The sequence below is a fragment of the Sceloporus occidentalis genome, unplaced genomic scaffold, assembly GCF_023333645.1.
Source record: "Sceloporus occidentalis isolate IW3139 unplaced genomic scaffold, rSceOcc1.0.p SCAF_5, whole genome shotgun sequence".
Taxonomy (NCBI): domain Eukaryota; kingdom Metazoa; phylum Chordata; class Lepidosauria; order Squamata; family Phrynosomatidae; genus Sceloporus; species Sceloporus occidentalis.
Window position 1 is genome coordinate 147,116,998 of NW_028316985.1, and position 17,010 is coordinate 147,134,007.

General features: G+C 40.9%; 1 protein-coding gene across 1 annotated transcript in view; it reads left to right on the forward strand.

Moving 5' to 3' along the window:
- Positions 1–17,010, forward strand: part of ELF2 (E74 like ETS transcription factor 2) — a 54,838-nt gene that overhangs the window by 1,847 nt on the left and 35,981 nt on the right. The window contains exon 2 of the mRNA XM_089525780.1: positions 14,424–14,628. Coding sequence (XP_089381906.1) covers positions 14,554–14,628 — 75 coding nt within the window. The 5' untranslated portion in view covers positions 14,424–14,553. The remainder of the gene's footprint in view (positions 1–14,423; positions 14,629–17,010) is intronic.

Consider the following 17,010-nt stretch of genomic DNA (forward strand, 5'->3'; position numbering starts at 1 on the left):
ATCATCTTGGCTTCTAAGGCTTGATCTGTTCCAAGATCCATCTGCTTGTCTTTTTGGCTGTCCACAGTATGCTCAGCACTCTTCTGCAGCACCACATGTCAAATGAGTTGTTTCTTCTTCTGCTGCTTCCTTCTCTGTCCAGCTCCCACATCCATACATACTTCTCATCCTGGAGAGAAGTGGCCAGTGGGGCCCCAAAGGGGTCTATCCTGGGCCCAGTGCTAGTTCACATTTTTATCAATGACTTGGATGAAAGAATTGGGATATACTTATCAAATTTGCAGATGGACAAGACCACAATTCAAAATGATCTTAATAGATTAGAAAGCTGGGCCAAAGCTAACAAAATGAACTTCAACACGGAGAAATGTAAGGTACTGCAATGAGAGTGGAAAAATGAAATGCACAGATATAGGATGGGTAACACTTGGCTGAATGAGACTAAGTGTGAAAGGGATCTGGGAGTCCAAGTAGACTACAAATTGGACATGAATCAACAGTGCGATGCAGCAGCTAACAAGGCCAATGCAATTTTAGGCTGCAACAATAGAAATATAGTGTCTAGATCTAGGGAAATAATAGTGCCACTCTATTCTGCTTTGGTCAGACCCCACCTGGAATATTGTGTCCAGTTCTGGGCACCACAATTCAAAAAGGACATTGAGAAACTGGAGCATGTCCAAAGGAGAGCGACTAAGATGGTGAAGGGTCTGGAAACCATGCCCTATGAGGAAGCTGGGGATGTTTAGCCTAGAGAAGAGAAGGCTAAGAGGTGACATGATAGCCCTGTTTAAATATTTGAAGGGATGTCATATTGAGGAGGGAGCAAGCTTGTTTTCTGCTGCTCCAGAGACTAGAACGCGGAACAATGGATGCAAACTACAGGAAAAGAGATTCCACCTCAACATTAGGAGGAACTTCCTGACAGTGAGGGCTGTTCGACAGTGGAACACACTCCCTCGAAGTGTAGTGGAGTCGCCTTCCTTAGAGGTCTTCAAACAGAGGCTGGATGGCTATCTGTCAGTGATGCTTTGATTGAGAGTTCCTGCATGGCGGTGTGGTCTCTTCCAACTCTACAATTCTATGATTGTACGATGGGAAATATGATGGCTTGAACAATTCTAACTTTTGTGCTCAGTTGTATATCTTCACTTTTCAGTAGTTTTTCTAGTTCTTTCATAGCTGCCCCTCCCATTCCCAATCTTCTTCTTATTTCCTAACTGCAGCCACCATTCCTGTCCATATTTGATCCTAGGCATGAGGATTCTTTATTTCTATTTCCTCATTGTCTAGACTGAATTTTTGTATCTCTTTTGTGGTCATAATTTTTGTTTTCTTTATGTTCAGCAGTAATCCTGCCTTTGCACTTTCATCTTTGACCTTCCCTATTAGCCGTTTCAAGTTTGTGGTGTTGTGTGTATACACACACGCACATACAACAAAGAAAACCAACATAGAAAGGATGTACACTGTCTACAGTCATAGCAGTTGGCTACCCTGTGAGAGATGAACGGTAAAGAAAGAAAACAGAAAGAAAATAAATTCATTTGAGATGTGGTCCTGAAGAAGAACACTGAGGATCCTGTGGACAGCCAAAAAGAGAAACAAATGGGTCCAAGAATTCAAAGATATAGCTGTGTTAGTCTGTAGAATCAGTATGCAGGAAGTAGACTTAAGTCTACGAAAGCTTATGCTGCCAAATTCTTTCTTTCAGTTAGTCGCAAAGGTGCTACAAGATCAACCCAGAAATCTCCCTGGAAGCCAAGATGACAAAACTGAGGCTGTCATACTTTGGACACATCATGAGAAGGCATGACTCACTGGAAAAAAACAATAATGTTAGGAAAGGTGGAGGGAAGCAGAAAGAGAGTAAGGCCTCATGCTAGATGGATGGACTCTATTAAGGAGGTTATGGACATGATTTTGCAGGAACTAAGCGGAGCAGTGGAGGACAGAGCATCTTGGAGATGTCTCATCCACAGGACCGCCCTTGGTTGAGATCAATTCAAGGGTGGTTAACAACAGCAAAAAACACGTGAACAGGCTGACTAGATATCCTAACCTCAAAGGAGACAAGGCACTACAAAATGCAGGGCATTCAAGGAAAATGTAGGCCATGACCAAATAAAAGTTAAAAACACTCATATAAATATAAAGTACTGCTTCGTAGTCATGCTCCAAATGGAAGACATTTTGGAATTCCTGGACAGAAGGCTGAAATATAGGACATGTCCTGAAAAAGAAGTACATCTGGACTCCTTGCACACACACATGCGCAGGCAGGCAGGCAGGCACACACAGGCTGACTCCTTTATCCAGAATTCTAAAATTTGAAATAGTTGGCAGAGATAGTGCCACTTTTTATTTCTGGTAGTTCAGTGTACACAAACTTGGTTTCATGCTCAAAAATATTACAATATTGATGTATAAAATGACCTCCAGGCTATGTGTCTCAGATAGTGGCACCTATAAGGTGTACATGATACATAAATGAATTTTGTGTTTAGAGTTGGATCCCATCTCCAAGATCTCTCATTATGTGTAGGCATATAATCCAAAATCCAAAACACATCTGAACATGGACAGTGGTGGAGTCTCCTTCTTTGTAGGTCCTTAAACAGAGGCTGGATGGCCATCTCTCAGGGGTGCTTTGATTGTGAATTCCTGCATGGCAGGGGTTGGACTGGATGGCCCTTGTGGTCTCTTCCAACTTATGATTCTATGACTCTCTCTGTATATGTGTTATGTATGTACACATACAGTCATACATGCATATATATATATTTCTGTATATGTATGCATGTGTATATTTGTATGTGTGTGTGTATATATATATATATATATATATATATATATATCGAGAGAGAGAGAATGTTTATATGTGAATACACACACACACACATATATATACACATACATACTGCATGCACATATACATATATACACGTGTGTGTGTAAAGGAGACTCAACATCTCTATATACATACTCATACACACAGACATGTATGTGTGTATGTGTATATACATGACATATGCAGAGAGAGAGAGACATTGAGTCTCCTTTATACACACGTGTTTATATATCTGTGTATATGTATACACACACACATATATATAAACATTGTGTGTATAGATATACACATATGTGTATATATACACACACGTATACACATACATACATATATCAACATGTATTTTATTCACATACACACATATATAGGCACAGACAGACTGTGTGTGTGTGTGTGTGTGTGTGTGTGTGTGTGTGTGTGTTTGTAAGGGACACTCAACCTCTCTCTCTCTTTCCATACATACATACATACATGTGTAAATGTGTGTGTGTGTGTGCATGCCTTCTTTCTCGAGCGAGACTTGCCTAGTTAGATCCTGAGGGGTCTCTCAGTTATTCTGTTTCAGTTGTCAGATGGCGTTCCTTCGTGGCCCCCTGCCTGCCTCCACACAACAACCCACCCTTTGTATTTGCGTGGTTTACAAATATTTTCCATGTGCACCAAGAAAAGATGTAGATCACTAGCCACTGCACATGATTGCGTTTTAAGGGAGGAGGAGGAGGGTTGTGTGGATGTGTCCTGACTTGATCTCTCGGATATGAGTTTTGTATTATGGTTTGATTATGCAGCTGCTCTGTTTGCTGATTGTGATGCTGCTATCTCCCCCCTTATTTGTGTGTGTGTGTGTGTGTGTGTGTGTGTGTGTGTGTCTGTCTGTCTGTCTGTCTGTCTGTCATGAGACCTGAATGGGGATTCCCGCTTCTTCTAATTGACCTAGTAACTAAAAGAGAATCACCCACTGCTGGCTTCTGGAGAGGAAAGGGAGGTTCGCCTGGATTCAGCCTAGATAAGCTTTTACAGCTTTCTTCAGCTGTCGTTGATTGTTTTGCGTTTGTTTCATAAGGAGCATGCATATCATGATGTGTTGCTAAAATCATTTGTGAGGGAGAAAGACTAAGCGACCACTGCATGGCATCTTAAAAGCTGAGATTGTTTTCAGAGGGAAGAGAAAGAGAAAAAATACTTGGGACTAGGTTTGTGACAAGTAGACTGCATTTTCTGAATATTGTAGTTTCTAGACTAAGAGCTGTGCAAGAGAAGTTATAGCTCAAACACAGAAATCTAGAGTTAGCATTTTTATTGGGGTGTTCAAGGTGGTATTGGTATATACGATTTTATTTATGCAGTGTAATATTTTTGCGTAAGGCACATTTGGCTTGTAGGGTATTCCACAACACTGCTTACTAGTGTAAATATGTGTCTTTATCAGGTTGGTGTATTAAAAACTAGGGTAAATAGTGTCCCTACATGTTTTGAGAAAATAAAACTTTGCTTTATGTCGATTGTCATGGGCAGAGAGGCGGGATATAAGTAAAGTTTATTGTTGTTGTTGTTATTATTATTATTATTATTATTATTATTATTTGCATGCCTATGTTCTTCTGTTGACCTTATATTTTTATGGCTATACTGTATGATGTTAGTCTGATTACTGAGCGCCAGAGTAATGAAGTGGTCTGGAGACTAGGGTTTGAATTTCTGCTTGGTCATGGAAATGCACTGGGTGACCTTGAGCTAGTCACACTGTCTTATTCTCCAAGGAAGGCAAAAGCAAAGCCCCTCTGAATAACTCTTGCCAGGAAAACCCCATGACCTTAGGATCACCATAAGTCAGAAATGATTTGAAGGCACACGGCACTGATTATTATAATTTTGCTATGTTTAATGTATATTGTCTTACATGTATTTGGCTGTAATATGACAGATTATTCCAAATTTTGAATTTGCATATTTTAGTAACATTTCATTAGGTATCAGCTAAAATTGGAAACCTCTGCTTTCTAAATATACGTTCCCCGAAATGGAAGAGGCGGGATATAAATAAATTTTCATTCATTCATTCATTAAACATAGCAAACATAAGACAATGTACATTAAACATAGCTGAGTCCAGGAGTACATCCAAACTGTGAAGCTGCATCTTCAGGGGGAGTGTACCTGTCTAACTTAGGCTGAATCCCTATACTTGATCTGCCTTCTGACTGACTGGGAGCACCTCTGTCTTGCCTGGATTAACTTTCAATCTGTTTGCCTTCATCCAGTCTATTACTGATGACAGACACTGGCTTAGTATCAGAAGAGCCTCCGTGGATCTCCCAGCAGTTTTATTTATACAGTGCGCCCGTGTCATACGCAGGCCCGCTATATGCAGGTTTGAGCATACGCTCAAACCTGTGGAGAGCCATGTGGGAAAGCATGGGGCGCAAGGGGTGGCACGTCCCATTGGAATGAATGGGGTGTGCGCCGATGGCGTGCACGCGCCACTGCTGCACCATCGCAGCATGCATGAGCCCCATTCAAGTGAATGGGGCTTGAGCATACGTGCTATTTGGCTTACGTGGGGGGGGGGGGTCCGGCACACTGTAATTTGAATAGCATAGGGGATGAAACAGCCCTGGAGGACCCCACAGGCCAGGAGATCAAGCAGGAGTCTCCTAGCACCACATTCTGAGTTTGTCCCTCCAGAAAGGAACAGAGCTTCTGTAAAACAGTACTTTCAAATTCCATCCCAGCAAGGCAGCCCAGAAGGATACCATGGTTGATGGCATCGGAAGCTGCTGAGAGGTCCTGCAGAACAAATAGGGACACACTCACCCTGTTCATTTCCCTGCGTAGGTCATTCACCAAGGTGACCAAGACCATCTCTATTCCATAGCTAGGCCTGAAAAGAGATTGAAATGGATCTAGTTAATTAGTTTCATCCAGAAACTAATTAACTAGTTGGGAAGTCACCCCATGTTTCAATACGTTGGAGTTGGGAAGCTACCCCACGTTCCAATAACTTGCCTCAAAATGGTAGGTTAGACACCTCCCAATAATTATCCATTATAGCAAGATTCCAAGATGGCTTTATCAACAAAGGCCTCACAACTACTTCCTTTACGCAGGCTGAAATGCTGCCTTGTTGTAGGGAGGCATTGACTGTCCCTTTCACCCTTCAGCCCGTCTCCCCCAGCTATTAGTGATAGTATTTGAATGTGGCTTGGGAGCATGCGGTGTGTAAACCCTGTGCTCCCAAGCTGCTGAGAAGGTGGCATAAAGGGGCTATCTGTTCCAGCCCTCTGTGGCCGGAATATTAGATGTGTACCTGGAATTGTATGGGAGCAGTTTTTGTCGCCTGACCAGCAGTGTACAGTAGTTAAGCTAGCGGCCACTGAGGGCTGAAACAGACAGCCCCTTTACGCCACCTTCTGAGCAGCTTGGGAGCCTGGTGTTTACACACCGCATGCTCCCAAACCACCCGGAAACTGCCCAGCCACTTAGGGAAGAAGGAGCAGTTTTTGCCTCCTAACCAGCAGTGTACAGTATTTAAGATAGTGGAGATTTTCAATCCACCGGTGGTCATACTGGATTTTTGCCGTAATCTGCTGTGTCAAGAGGGACATGCCATCATCATGTAGACACGTGGCTTATTTAGTACCATTAACATCTGAGTGCTGCTATCCCTGCATCAGAAGCTATAAGTAGTGATCAGCTAGATGAGACTGATAGTAAATATAAGAAGTGGTGTTAATACGGTCCTTGGGGTTCAGATTCTCTGATTGATTAGATTTGTAATTTTCCCTTTGGATCAAGCTTGGTGTCTTGAAGTTGTGTTTCATTCATTCCTGCTTCTTTGATAAGCTTGGTTCTGTAATAGCTGAAAGCAATTTCTACTAGTACCAGTTGGTGCTACCCTTTCTTGGACAAAGAGGACTTTGCAAAACTAGTCTGTGCTCTTGTAATATTTTTTCTCAAGTACTGTAATACATTCTATGCAGGGCTGCTTTTTTTTAAACATTTCTGCTACTACAAAATGTTGTTGCTCTTCTCTTAGCTGTGAAAATGCCATAAACAAATTTATTTGATCATGTTCTACTGGCTATCATTCTGCTCCTAAGTACAATTCAAGATGCTAGTGCTTATGGGTCTCATAAAATCTTCTTACATTGTTCATCATGCCATGCTGAGTTTTTACTCTGAATTACAACTCCGTGAAAAGTTACTGGTAAATATATTTTGCAGCGAGGAAGAGAGAATTAATATAATTTTTCCTGAAGCTGTTGAATGACCAATTAGTACTTTTTACTGGCTTTCTGGAGGGGGTGCAAAATATAGAACTTCCATTTGAACTATGGAAAGCTTTTTTTAAAGAATACATTTTTTTCTGCTGTGTTTTGTTGGTTGCATTAATGTTGTGTTTGTTTCATGCAGATGTAGCACAGAACAGACAATTAAGAAATGGTTTGAATATATAAATTAATGGATTAATTGAAATTGCTGCAACTTCTAAATAAACATGCAAATGGTTTACAATTCATATTAATTGAAATTAATGGAATAGTTTTACAAATATAAAGTCAGTACTTCAGCTGCATCCTGTTGGGTATACCAAATATGTTCACCTTCAAATGAAGCTTTGAGATAAGAGTTTACTATGAGCATATTCTAGAATAAAGGCAGCAATAGCATTTACATTTCTATATCACTTCGTATTGAACTAAACAGTTTCTAAGCAGTTTACAATGTCTAAGTCAATTTCCCCTAACAAGCTGGGTATTAATTTTACTGACCTATGGAAGGATGTAAGGCTGAGTCAAACCTGGAGCTCTCAGGATTGAACTCACAATGTCATGGCTGCAGTACTGGCATTTAACCATTGCGTCTGCACCACTAGTCAATGTTTAGTCAACATTTAGTCAATGTTGCCCAATATAGTGCCCACCTACACTGTTTGCTCATGGAATGGATTTTCCTTTAACGTATAAGAATGGTTGGTGTTTGTGGAAAAATTCATTTAAATTAAGTAAAATAGCAGTTGAAAGGAGGCTCAGATCTTTGACACTCACCTTAATGTCTTTTTGTTTGCAATAAGTTAATACAGTACAGATACTTTAGAACATAATACTCGTTAAGCTTTAGTTGTGCCAACTTGATTTGTATAAAGTTTTATAATAACATCAGAAGATCCCTTTTGGATCAGCCTATTTCATCTAGTATTCTGTCCCCACAATGGCCACCCAGTGATTTATGGGAAATCCATGAGCAGGTCCTGATTGTAACAGCAGCTTGCTGCTCAGTATACTGTTCTGTTTCTTTTTCTTGTTGAAGTTAATATTTATTCATGACAACTAGTAGCCACAGCTAACCTTATCCTCTATGAATCCATCTAATCTCCTGTAGAGAGAAGAGGGAGGTTGGTTGGGTTGAGCGGGCGAAAGAAGAGCTTGAGGACCCAGGGGAGAGGGAGGCAAGCAGATGGGAGGGGGAAGCCCAGCTGGGATCGGGCGAGGAATTAGAGACCCCACCTTGGGGGCGGGGAAGGCCAACTGGGGCCTTAATAAGGAGGAAGGGAGAGGCGCTCGGGGGGAGGAGACTTGGCGGAAGACTGGGGCGCGGAGAGAGGTACGGAGGAGGGAAAGGAGAGGAACCCACCACCACAGGAACGGATAAGAGGAACTGGGAAGGTAGTACTCCCGGAGGACGGGTGAGAGTAGGGCCGGTCCTTACAACCCACCCGGCGTGCCCGCGGAGAGGAGAGGGGACCCGGTCCCAGCCGTGGAACCCGGAAATAGGCCAGGGAAGAGAGGGAGTCGGAGAAGGGGAAGAGCCGTGGTGGTCTTTGAGGGAGCGGCGGCAACTTCCTAACTCCAGCCTCAGCCCAGAGCCCAGAAGGCGGGTAGAGACGCCTGTGAGTGACTACCGTCCAGCCCGACACCACACCCTGTAAACACTTCCCGGAAGTGAGACGGCATCAGTGAAAGTAACTGTGTTGGAGAAGTTTTATTTTTGGTTTCAGTTTGTGAAGAGTTAATAAAGTTGTGTTCTGGTTGCAAGCATCATTCAGACTGCGAGGAGTGTTTATGAACCAACTCTAAGGTAGGATGGAGCCAGTCCCAGGGGTGCCCTCGGCGGGCATAGGAGCCACACCCACATCTCCTTTTAAAGCTGTCCGTATTGGCAGCCATAACCACATTCTATGGTAGTGCATGCCTTGATTTTAACTAGACACTGTGTCAAGAAATACTTGCTTTTTTTTTGTCCTTTCTTTTCCACCAGAAATAGCTTGATTAATAATCCTGTTGCCCTAGTATTATGGGAGAAAAACTTTTTCAGTCCATTTTCTCCATGCCATATTTTGTTCTATATCACCACCACCGCCGCCGCTTTCTCTTCTTCGTCTGTCTTTTTTCCAACTTAAAAGCATTACATATTTTAAACTTTTATCATAGGCCTTTTAATCGTTTTTGGCTGCTCTTCTCTGCACCTATTCCTTCTGAGGTGCAGCGATTAGAACTGCTCATATTATTCTAAGTTGCACCATAGAGTTGTATAAAGGTATTATGATAATGATAATTTTGTTTTTAATTCATTTCCTAATAATTCCCAACCAGCAATTTGCATTTTTCAGAGCAGTTGCCACGGGTTGACACAAAACCCCCGATCCGTTTCCTGATAATTCACTAACCCACTCAGTCTGTATCGACATAGATGTGTGAAGTTAAATTTTGCTTATAGTTAGATTAATTCTTGTTCTCATATGATCAATTAATCCCTGTTGTGCTTTCTTGTTGCTTGTGGCACTTGAAAATCAGACTGGCATGAACTAAATTGGTAGGGATACAAATAGGAATTACTATGCTGTCTCACCTTCATTTGTCCACCTCCTTTTTCTTCTTGTAGATAATACTTTTGATGTGGTTCTGCTGCTGCTGTTGCTGTCAAATATCTAAAGTACCTGCTGTGGCTGTTAAAAGTCAGCCTTGGCAAGACTCCAACTTTGGAAGTGGGCACAGCTCTAGAATGACTGCATATGTGGCACTCCCAGAGGCCCTGTCAGGGAAAAGATGAGAGCCACACTGTTAATTCTGAGCTAGAAGCTGTGTGCAAATTTGAGAGCTGGTTGGAGTACTCACAGTGTGGCAGAATCCCATTCTGATTGGAAAAGTCTCTGCTAATTTCTGTCATTTTGTTTGTTACTTATGCTTATGGTAGGTAGACTTATTTGTGTTATGAAGATTGTTTTAATTATCTTTGAGTCTGTGCAAATATTCTGACAGAAACTCTCAGGCTGAAAATATAGGTTTGTAGGGTCACATTTGATTGTTAGCAATTCTAAATATGAATCCTCAGCAGTTATGAGATCAGAAGTCAGCTTATGATCTTGCAACTGCTGAACAGAAATCTAGCCATTATTTTTAAGGGGGAATGTGAACTGAAACTTGTAGGGCAAAGCAGATGACCCTGTAGGAGCGGCTTCTGGCCGCTGTGACCATGATTGGGCTGGGACTACGGTGACTGTACAGCCAGTTCCCAAAGTGGACCACCACCGCAGGTCCCAAGCTGCGCCAACCAGGAGTTGGTTTTAATGGACTCCTTTTTAATCCAGTCTTTGGACCAGAACATGGCCATGGCAAAGCTTCTGGCTGCTTTGGGGCTGTGCCCCCAAAGCAGCCGGAAATTGCTTTATTTGGCTCATGTGTTTTGGGCCTTTGTGAACAAATTACTCTAAATCAGATTCATCCTTCAAGATAGTTGTGAACAAAATGAAGCAATTCCCACAGAAGGGAAGTTCACATGCTGACAGATAGGATATGACTGATTATATTGGACTTTAAACAGACTGAGGCAACAGGGAGCTAGAAATGTGTCCTTGGGTATCACTGAGGACTATTAATTGCTAAGGCTCTGACTTGTTTTGTAAAGGAGAGCAAAAAAGAGAGAATCCAGCATATTTACCAATACGTAAAATTCTGCTTAGTCTAATTAGCCATATAGGTTCCTGTGTTTGTGTTTGTGTATGTGCCTTCAAGTTGCCTGTTGACTTACGGGGAGCCCATAAATTTCACAGGGTTTTCTTAGGCAAGGAATACACAGAGGTGTTTTTACCAGTTTCTTCCTCAGAAATATAGTCTTCAGCACCTGATATTCATTAGCGGTCTCTCATCCAAGTAGGGTACTACCCAGGGCTGACCCTGCTTACTTACACAAACATCACTACCTGCCTACTCAGTGATTTAACCAATGCATATTTGCTCAAAAAGCAAGTCTGAGTTCAGGGACTTGGTCCAAGTATGTATATGAATTGCTACATACATAACATCCAAAATCCACAAAAAAGTTAAACTTAAGACCTTTCTTTTCCGACAAGCTTTCCCCCATGTGTCCTAATGTTATGCTGTTCTCCCCCTGATATACAAATGTCTTCATCTAGCTAGCCTTGTTTTTGTGGTTTTAATTATCTGTAAGTTTTATAGTTTGTAACTTGTAATGTGATGTTGTTACTATTTTGTCGGTAATATGTGTTATGTCGGATTTTTATATTGTATCACCTCTTGCTGTACACCGCTGTGATCTAATTTGGAATAGTGGTATATAAATATATTATTATTATTATTATTATTATTATTATTATTATTATTATTATTATTATTATTTTACTGGGCCAGCCCAATAAAGGTATTGGCCCAAAAAAGATATTACCGTTCATGCTGATGTACTTTGCTATATGGCAACCTGGCTATCCCTGAATGTTTCCTGCGATGCCACATAGTAAGACTTAAGCACAATAGAAATTACCAACTTTTTTTTTTTAAAAAATCTACAATCTGCTGACTAGCTGGAACACAGTTCCTGCGTAGTTTTTAAAAACAGTTTTAACAACATTGCTGTTCTTTCCTACAAAGTAAATGTTGTGATTTTGTGTTAACCTCTAAGTTAATTTCTGTGCAATCAATTAATCTGTAGAGGCCTAAATACCTTAAAGTCACCAGATCCTATATGACCTTGGAAGCTAAGCAGAGTCAATCCTGGTTAGTATTTGGATGAGAGACCACCAGTGATTACCAGGTGCTGTAGGCTACAAGTAGTTATATAAGAACTGGGAACTTCATTCTCTTCAAAGAAATTAAAATGATAACAGCTTGTTGAACTTGCTAAGCAAGCTTTCAAACCATTGGGGACTGCTTTTTCATGCAAATAACTTGTCTCCTAGGACTTTGTGGTTCTATTCCTATCCATTTGCCTGGAAGTGCTTTTGAGCAGGTAACATTTCTGAACAGAAACAGATTTCATGTTCACTGCAGTTTCTGAAAATCTTAGTTGGGGGTCAGAACTCGGTAGAAGGGAATTCTGCCATCCACAATAACTATATTAAGGTATACTATAAAAGTGCAGAGGCTTTTGAGTGCCCCAGAACCCTTCATCAGATGAGGTGGTTCAAAAAGCAGGGAATGGTAGAAGAAAGAGAAGTATAAAATTGGACCAAACATGGCTGAGGTTTGCAGTTAAATCCAATCCCAAAATGGAGACTGCAGACAGAATAAACCACAGATAGGTGTGCAGGTATCTGGTTACACCTGGCAGTTCAAACTGGGACAAAGAACCAATGGCTTATTGCAATTTCTGAAAATACAAAACCTGGCTGCAGCTCAGATCTGTCTTTTGCCATGGGCAAAACACACTGGTTCCTGAACCAGCTCAGAGCAGAAATACAGAGAAAAGTGACAGTATTTATATAAATAAAGCTGGAGATTAAACATCTTGTACTGGGTGAACAAGTCTGGTAAAGCCAAATTGTGAATATTACCTAGCTGTTGCAGGGGTGAACAGTAATCCTTCATGCACATTCATTTTTCATGTGGTAGAAAATCATCTTCTTTTGGTGATAGAATCAGTCCTGGAAGGCCAAACACAGTTTTTTCCAAACTATATTTAAAATTAAATGTCGACTCTGGAGACCAGGGTTCTATTAAATCCACTGGGTGACCTTGGACAAGTCGCATACTCTCAACCTTGAGGGAAGGCAATGGCAAACTTCCTCTGAACAAATCTTGCCAGGAAAACCCCATGATCGGTTCACTTTAGGGTCACCCTAAGTCAGAAACAACTTGAAGGCACACAACCACAACAAAAATAGCAATTCTTGCCATTGGTATGTTGTGGAGGCAAATTGCAGAAGAGTATATATTACTACAGTCAGTCTGTCATTTAGCACATTATAACTCTGTAGTAAACAATAAAGGAATAACTCCACTTCTCCCTTATACTCCCCCCAAGCAAGTGTTGCCTGTGGCAGTGCTGATGTGGGAATTGTCTTTGTACAGCCCTTTGCTTCTTGGGCCACAAAAGATGCTACCATATCAGATAATGTGCTAATATGCCTTGTGAGACCCTATTCTTGCTCTAAGATTTGCAAGGGAAGGCTCTTTCTTGGTTCCGCCACTATCGCAGGTATATCTAGTGAAGACATAAGAGAGCTTTCTCACTGGCTGCTGTCAGGTTAAGGGATTACCTTCCCTAAGAGGTCCAGTTGGACTTACTGTCTTTCCACTGGCAGGTAAAGAACTTTATAATTAAGGAAGCTTTTGGTTTTTAGTGTGTTGTGGTAGATAAAGCTTTTAATGGGGGTGTAGTGTTTATATTTTTATATTTATAAAAACAAAAATTAAAAAACAGTATTAAAATATGTTTAAGTGTGTTTTAATGCAGTTTTAACGTGTTTTTAAAATAGAAATTTAGTTTAATTGTGTTGTAACTTTTGTATTAAGAGATTTTAAAATTGTATTGTGCTTTGAAAATGTTAGGTCCTGTGCTGAGAGGAAGGCAGGATATAAATTAAATAAATATAATAAATAAATAAGAATCTTATTGGCTATTACCTCTCAGTAGTGTTAGTAGCAGCAGCAGCGGCTGTTTGGTTTTGCTACTATCGCATCTTGAGAAGGGGATCAGGTTCAGAACAAGGATGCCTTTTGGTCTGCTTTTTGCATCCAGTTGCTGTCTTTCCCCGAGCTCTTCAGATGTAGAGTGAGGCTGCCTCCCCCTGCTGTTGATGCAATTGGAGTGAGAATGATTTGGGGTTGGAGTCTTCCATATGCAAGCACACCATATGTCACTCCAACTCACCTAGGTTATCAAACAGTGGCTAGACCAGAATATTTCAGTTTATAGGTACAGCCCAATAGAACTAAATATTTTTATTTATCTAGTCCTTTGCCTTATCTCTAGGCCACGCGCTTGACTTTATAATACTTCAAATGGCTGACTGTTAGAACACTGAAAAACTGTTTATGAATATGTAGCTCCAGAAGGAGCCAGCATGGCATAGTGGTTTGAGTGTTGGGCTGTGACTCTGGAGGCCAGAGACCAAATCCCCACTCAGCCATGGAAACCCACAGGGTGACCTTGGGCAAGTCACACACTCAGCCTCTGAAAACCCCATGATAGACCTTAGGGTCGCCCTAAATTGGAAGTGACTTGAAGTGACAGCTATTGTTCTCATTAATGCTAAATGATGTCTTGTTTCAACGTGCAGATGTAAAAAGATACTGTTGAGTAAGCCATTGCCCTTTACATATGCTGTCTCTTTCAGAAATTCTTATCCCAGTATCAGAGAAGCTGAATTTTGGAAAAATTCTACCTCGTTTGTATCTCAAGCTCTCAGCATTACCATTGTTGGGAAGATATACATACTTTGCTGTCAGCCTTCCAGGGAATGCAAAATGACATCAGCAGTAGTTGACAGTGGAGGTTCAGGCCTGGAGTTCGACAGCAATGGAGTACAAGTTCAAAGCAAGGTTGGAAAATTACATGCAACCTATTTTTAATGTATTCTTTGTGAATGTTGACCAGGAGTGCATGTTTTGAATGGAGAGATGGTATTCCTTACGGCATGTTCAGAAAAAAAAAAGGAATATATGGTAAATTGCAGTGTGACTGAAGGAAATATTCAGGGCTGCTTTTTAGTAGCTTTTAATATTTGATTCATTAAATTATTATTTTTTACAATTGGATAGAGCAACATGCAGTTCTTCTTCTATAATCTATCTGAATTCAAAATACTAGTTCTGGACGTCTGTTTCCAAAAATAAATGAGAAATACAGGACCTTACAGAAATATTCGCCCTGCCCACCTTTATCTCTCTATGTTTTGTTGTGTTACAACCTGGAGCTGAAATTGATTTAATTGGCATTAAATCCATGTATACAAAACAGTCAATTCTGTGAAGGTGCAAAATATTTTTATTGTGTAACAAAAGATAAATAAACATAAACAGACTAGGACATGTTGGTTGCATAAATATTCACACCAGGTGCTATGACATGACTAAATAGACTCTATCTTAAGAAGTCACATAAATTGTTGAATGGAGTCCACTTGTGTGCAATTCCAATACTGTAATACCTGATCTCAGATAAAATACAGCTGACTCTGGAAGGTCTAGAGTTTGTTAGAAAGCATATCTAAACAAACAACACCACGAAGACCACGGTGCTGTCAAAACAAGGACAGGCTAAAGTTGTTATTAACTCCTCCTATGAACATCCCTGGAGTACCATTAAATGTGCTACAGTACTATGAAATGAAAAGAATATGTCTCAACTGACTCTGTCCGGCAATACCTGTCAATTGAAACTCAGTGACTGAGTGAGGAGGGCATTAGAGAAGTAATCAAGAGGCCAATGATAACCCTAAGGTTCCTGGAGAGATTTGCAGCTGAGATGGAATAAACTGTCCAGAAGAAAGCCATTGTTGAAATAAACTCATACTGGAGCCTGCTTGGAGTTTGAACAGAAGCATGTGAAAGACATAGCAAATGTGGGAAGAGGTTTTCTGCTCTGATGAGACTTTGCTTGAATGTTGTGCCCCTGTTGCAAAACACTTTGTGTGGCAGAAAACCGGGACAGCTAACTTCCCTGAGAACATCATCCTCATGGTGACGTATGGTGGTGGTGGGGCAGCATTATGTTGTGGGGATGCCCTTCCTTGGCAAGAACTGAGAAACTGATTGGCAAGACAGAAGGATCCCAATATTTGGAAATTCTAAAAGATAACCTGTTTCAGACTGCAAGGGGATTGGGGCAGGAGTTTACATTTCTACAGGGCAAAGATCTTAAATACAAAGCCACTGTCAAACTAAAGTGGTTTAAAAACGGGAACCTAAATGTCTTAGAATGCCCCATGCAAAGTGAAAATGAATAGCGAGACTTCAAAGTGCCTGTTCACCCGTTGTCCTCATTCAGTGTGAGAGAGCTGGAGCAATTTTTCCAAGAAGAACTGGCAAAATTGCAGGATCCATATGCACAAAACTGATAGAGCCTTACCCAGGAAGACTCAGAGCTACAATTGCTGCCAAAGGTGCATCCACCAAGTATTGAGTAAGAGCTAGCATGGTGTAGTGGTTTGAGTGTTGGACTAGGAGACTGGGAGACCAGGGCTCGGATGCCTGCTTGGCCATGGAAAACCAGTGGGTGACCTTGGGCAAGTGATACTCTCTCAGTGTCAGAGGAAGGCAAGGGCAAGCCCCCTCTGAACAAATCTTGCCAAGAAAACCCTATGAGAAGTTCACCTGAAGGTTGCCATAAGTCAAAACTTACATGAAGACACACAACAACATTCAAGTATGCAATTAACAAATACAAGCTTGTTTTTGTTTGCTTAATTTATATGACACAAAGTTTTTCACTTTCACAGTGCTGAGTATGCTGTGTAAATCAAGTGGTAACTATGCCAAATCCATTTCAATCCCAGGTTGTATAACACAACAAAATGTGGAAAAGCAAAGTGGGAGGGGATGGATACTTATGAAAGGCACTGTACCTAGTAAATATTCAAATACATGATAAAGTGTAAGAGTAAGTAGTAATGAAATCAAGAGTATATGTTTAATTGCCACACTCAAATCTGTGGAAATTTGAATTCTGTATATTTTGTATTGTTTTATTGATTATTCCATTTCTAATTGTTTTTGCAATCATGTCCCTTGGTGATTTTCAGATTCATAAAAATGGTGTGCTGCTTGTCATTCACATGCAGTAGTGTTTGTATACGGAGGACTAAAGGGCTTTAGATTGTGGTATACTGAAGCTCCTATCACTGAACATATTGGCTGGGAGCCAGAATCCAACAATGTCTGGAGGACACTAGGTTCTCAATTACAGTTTATTAACTGTTTCTT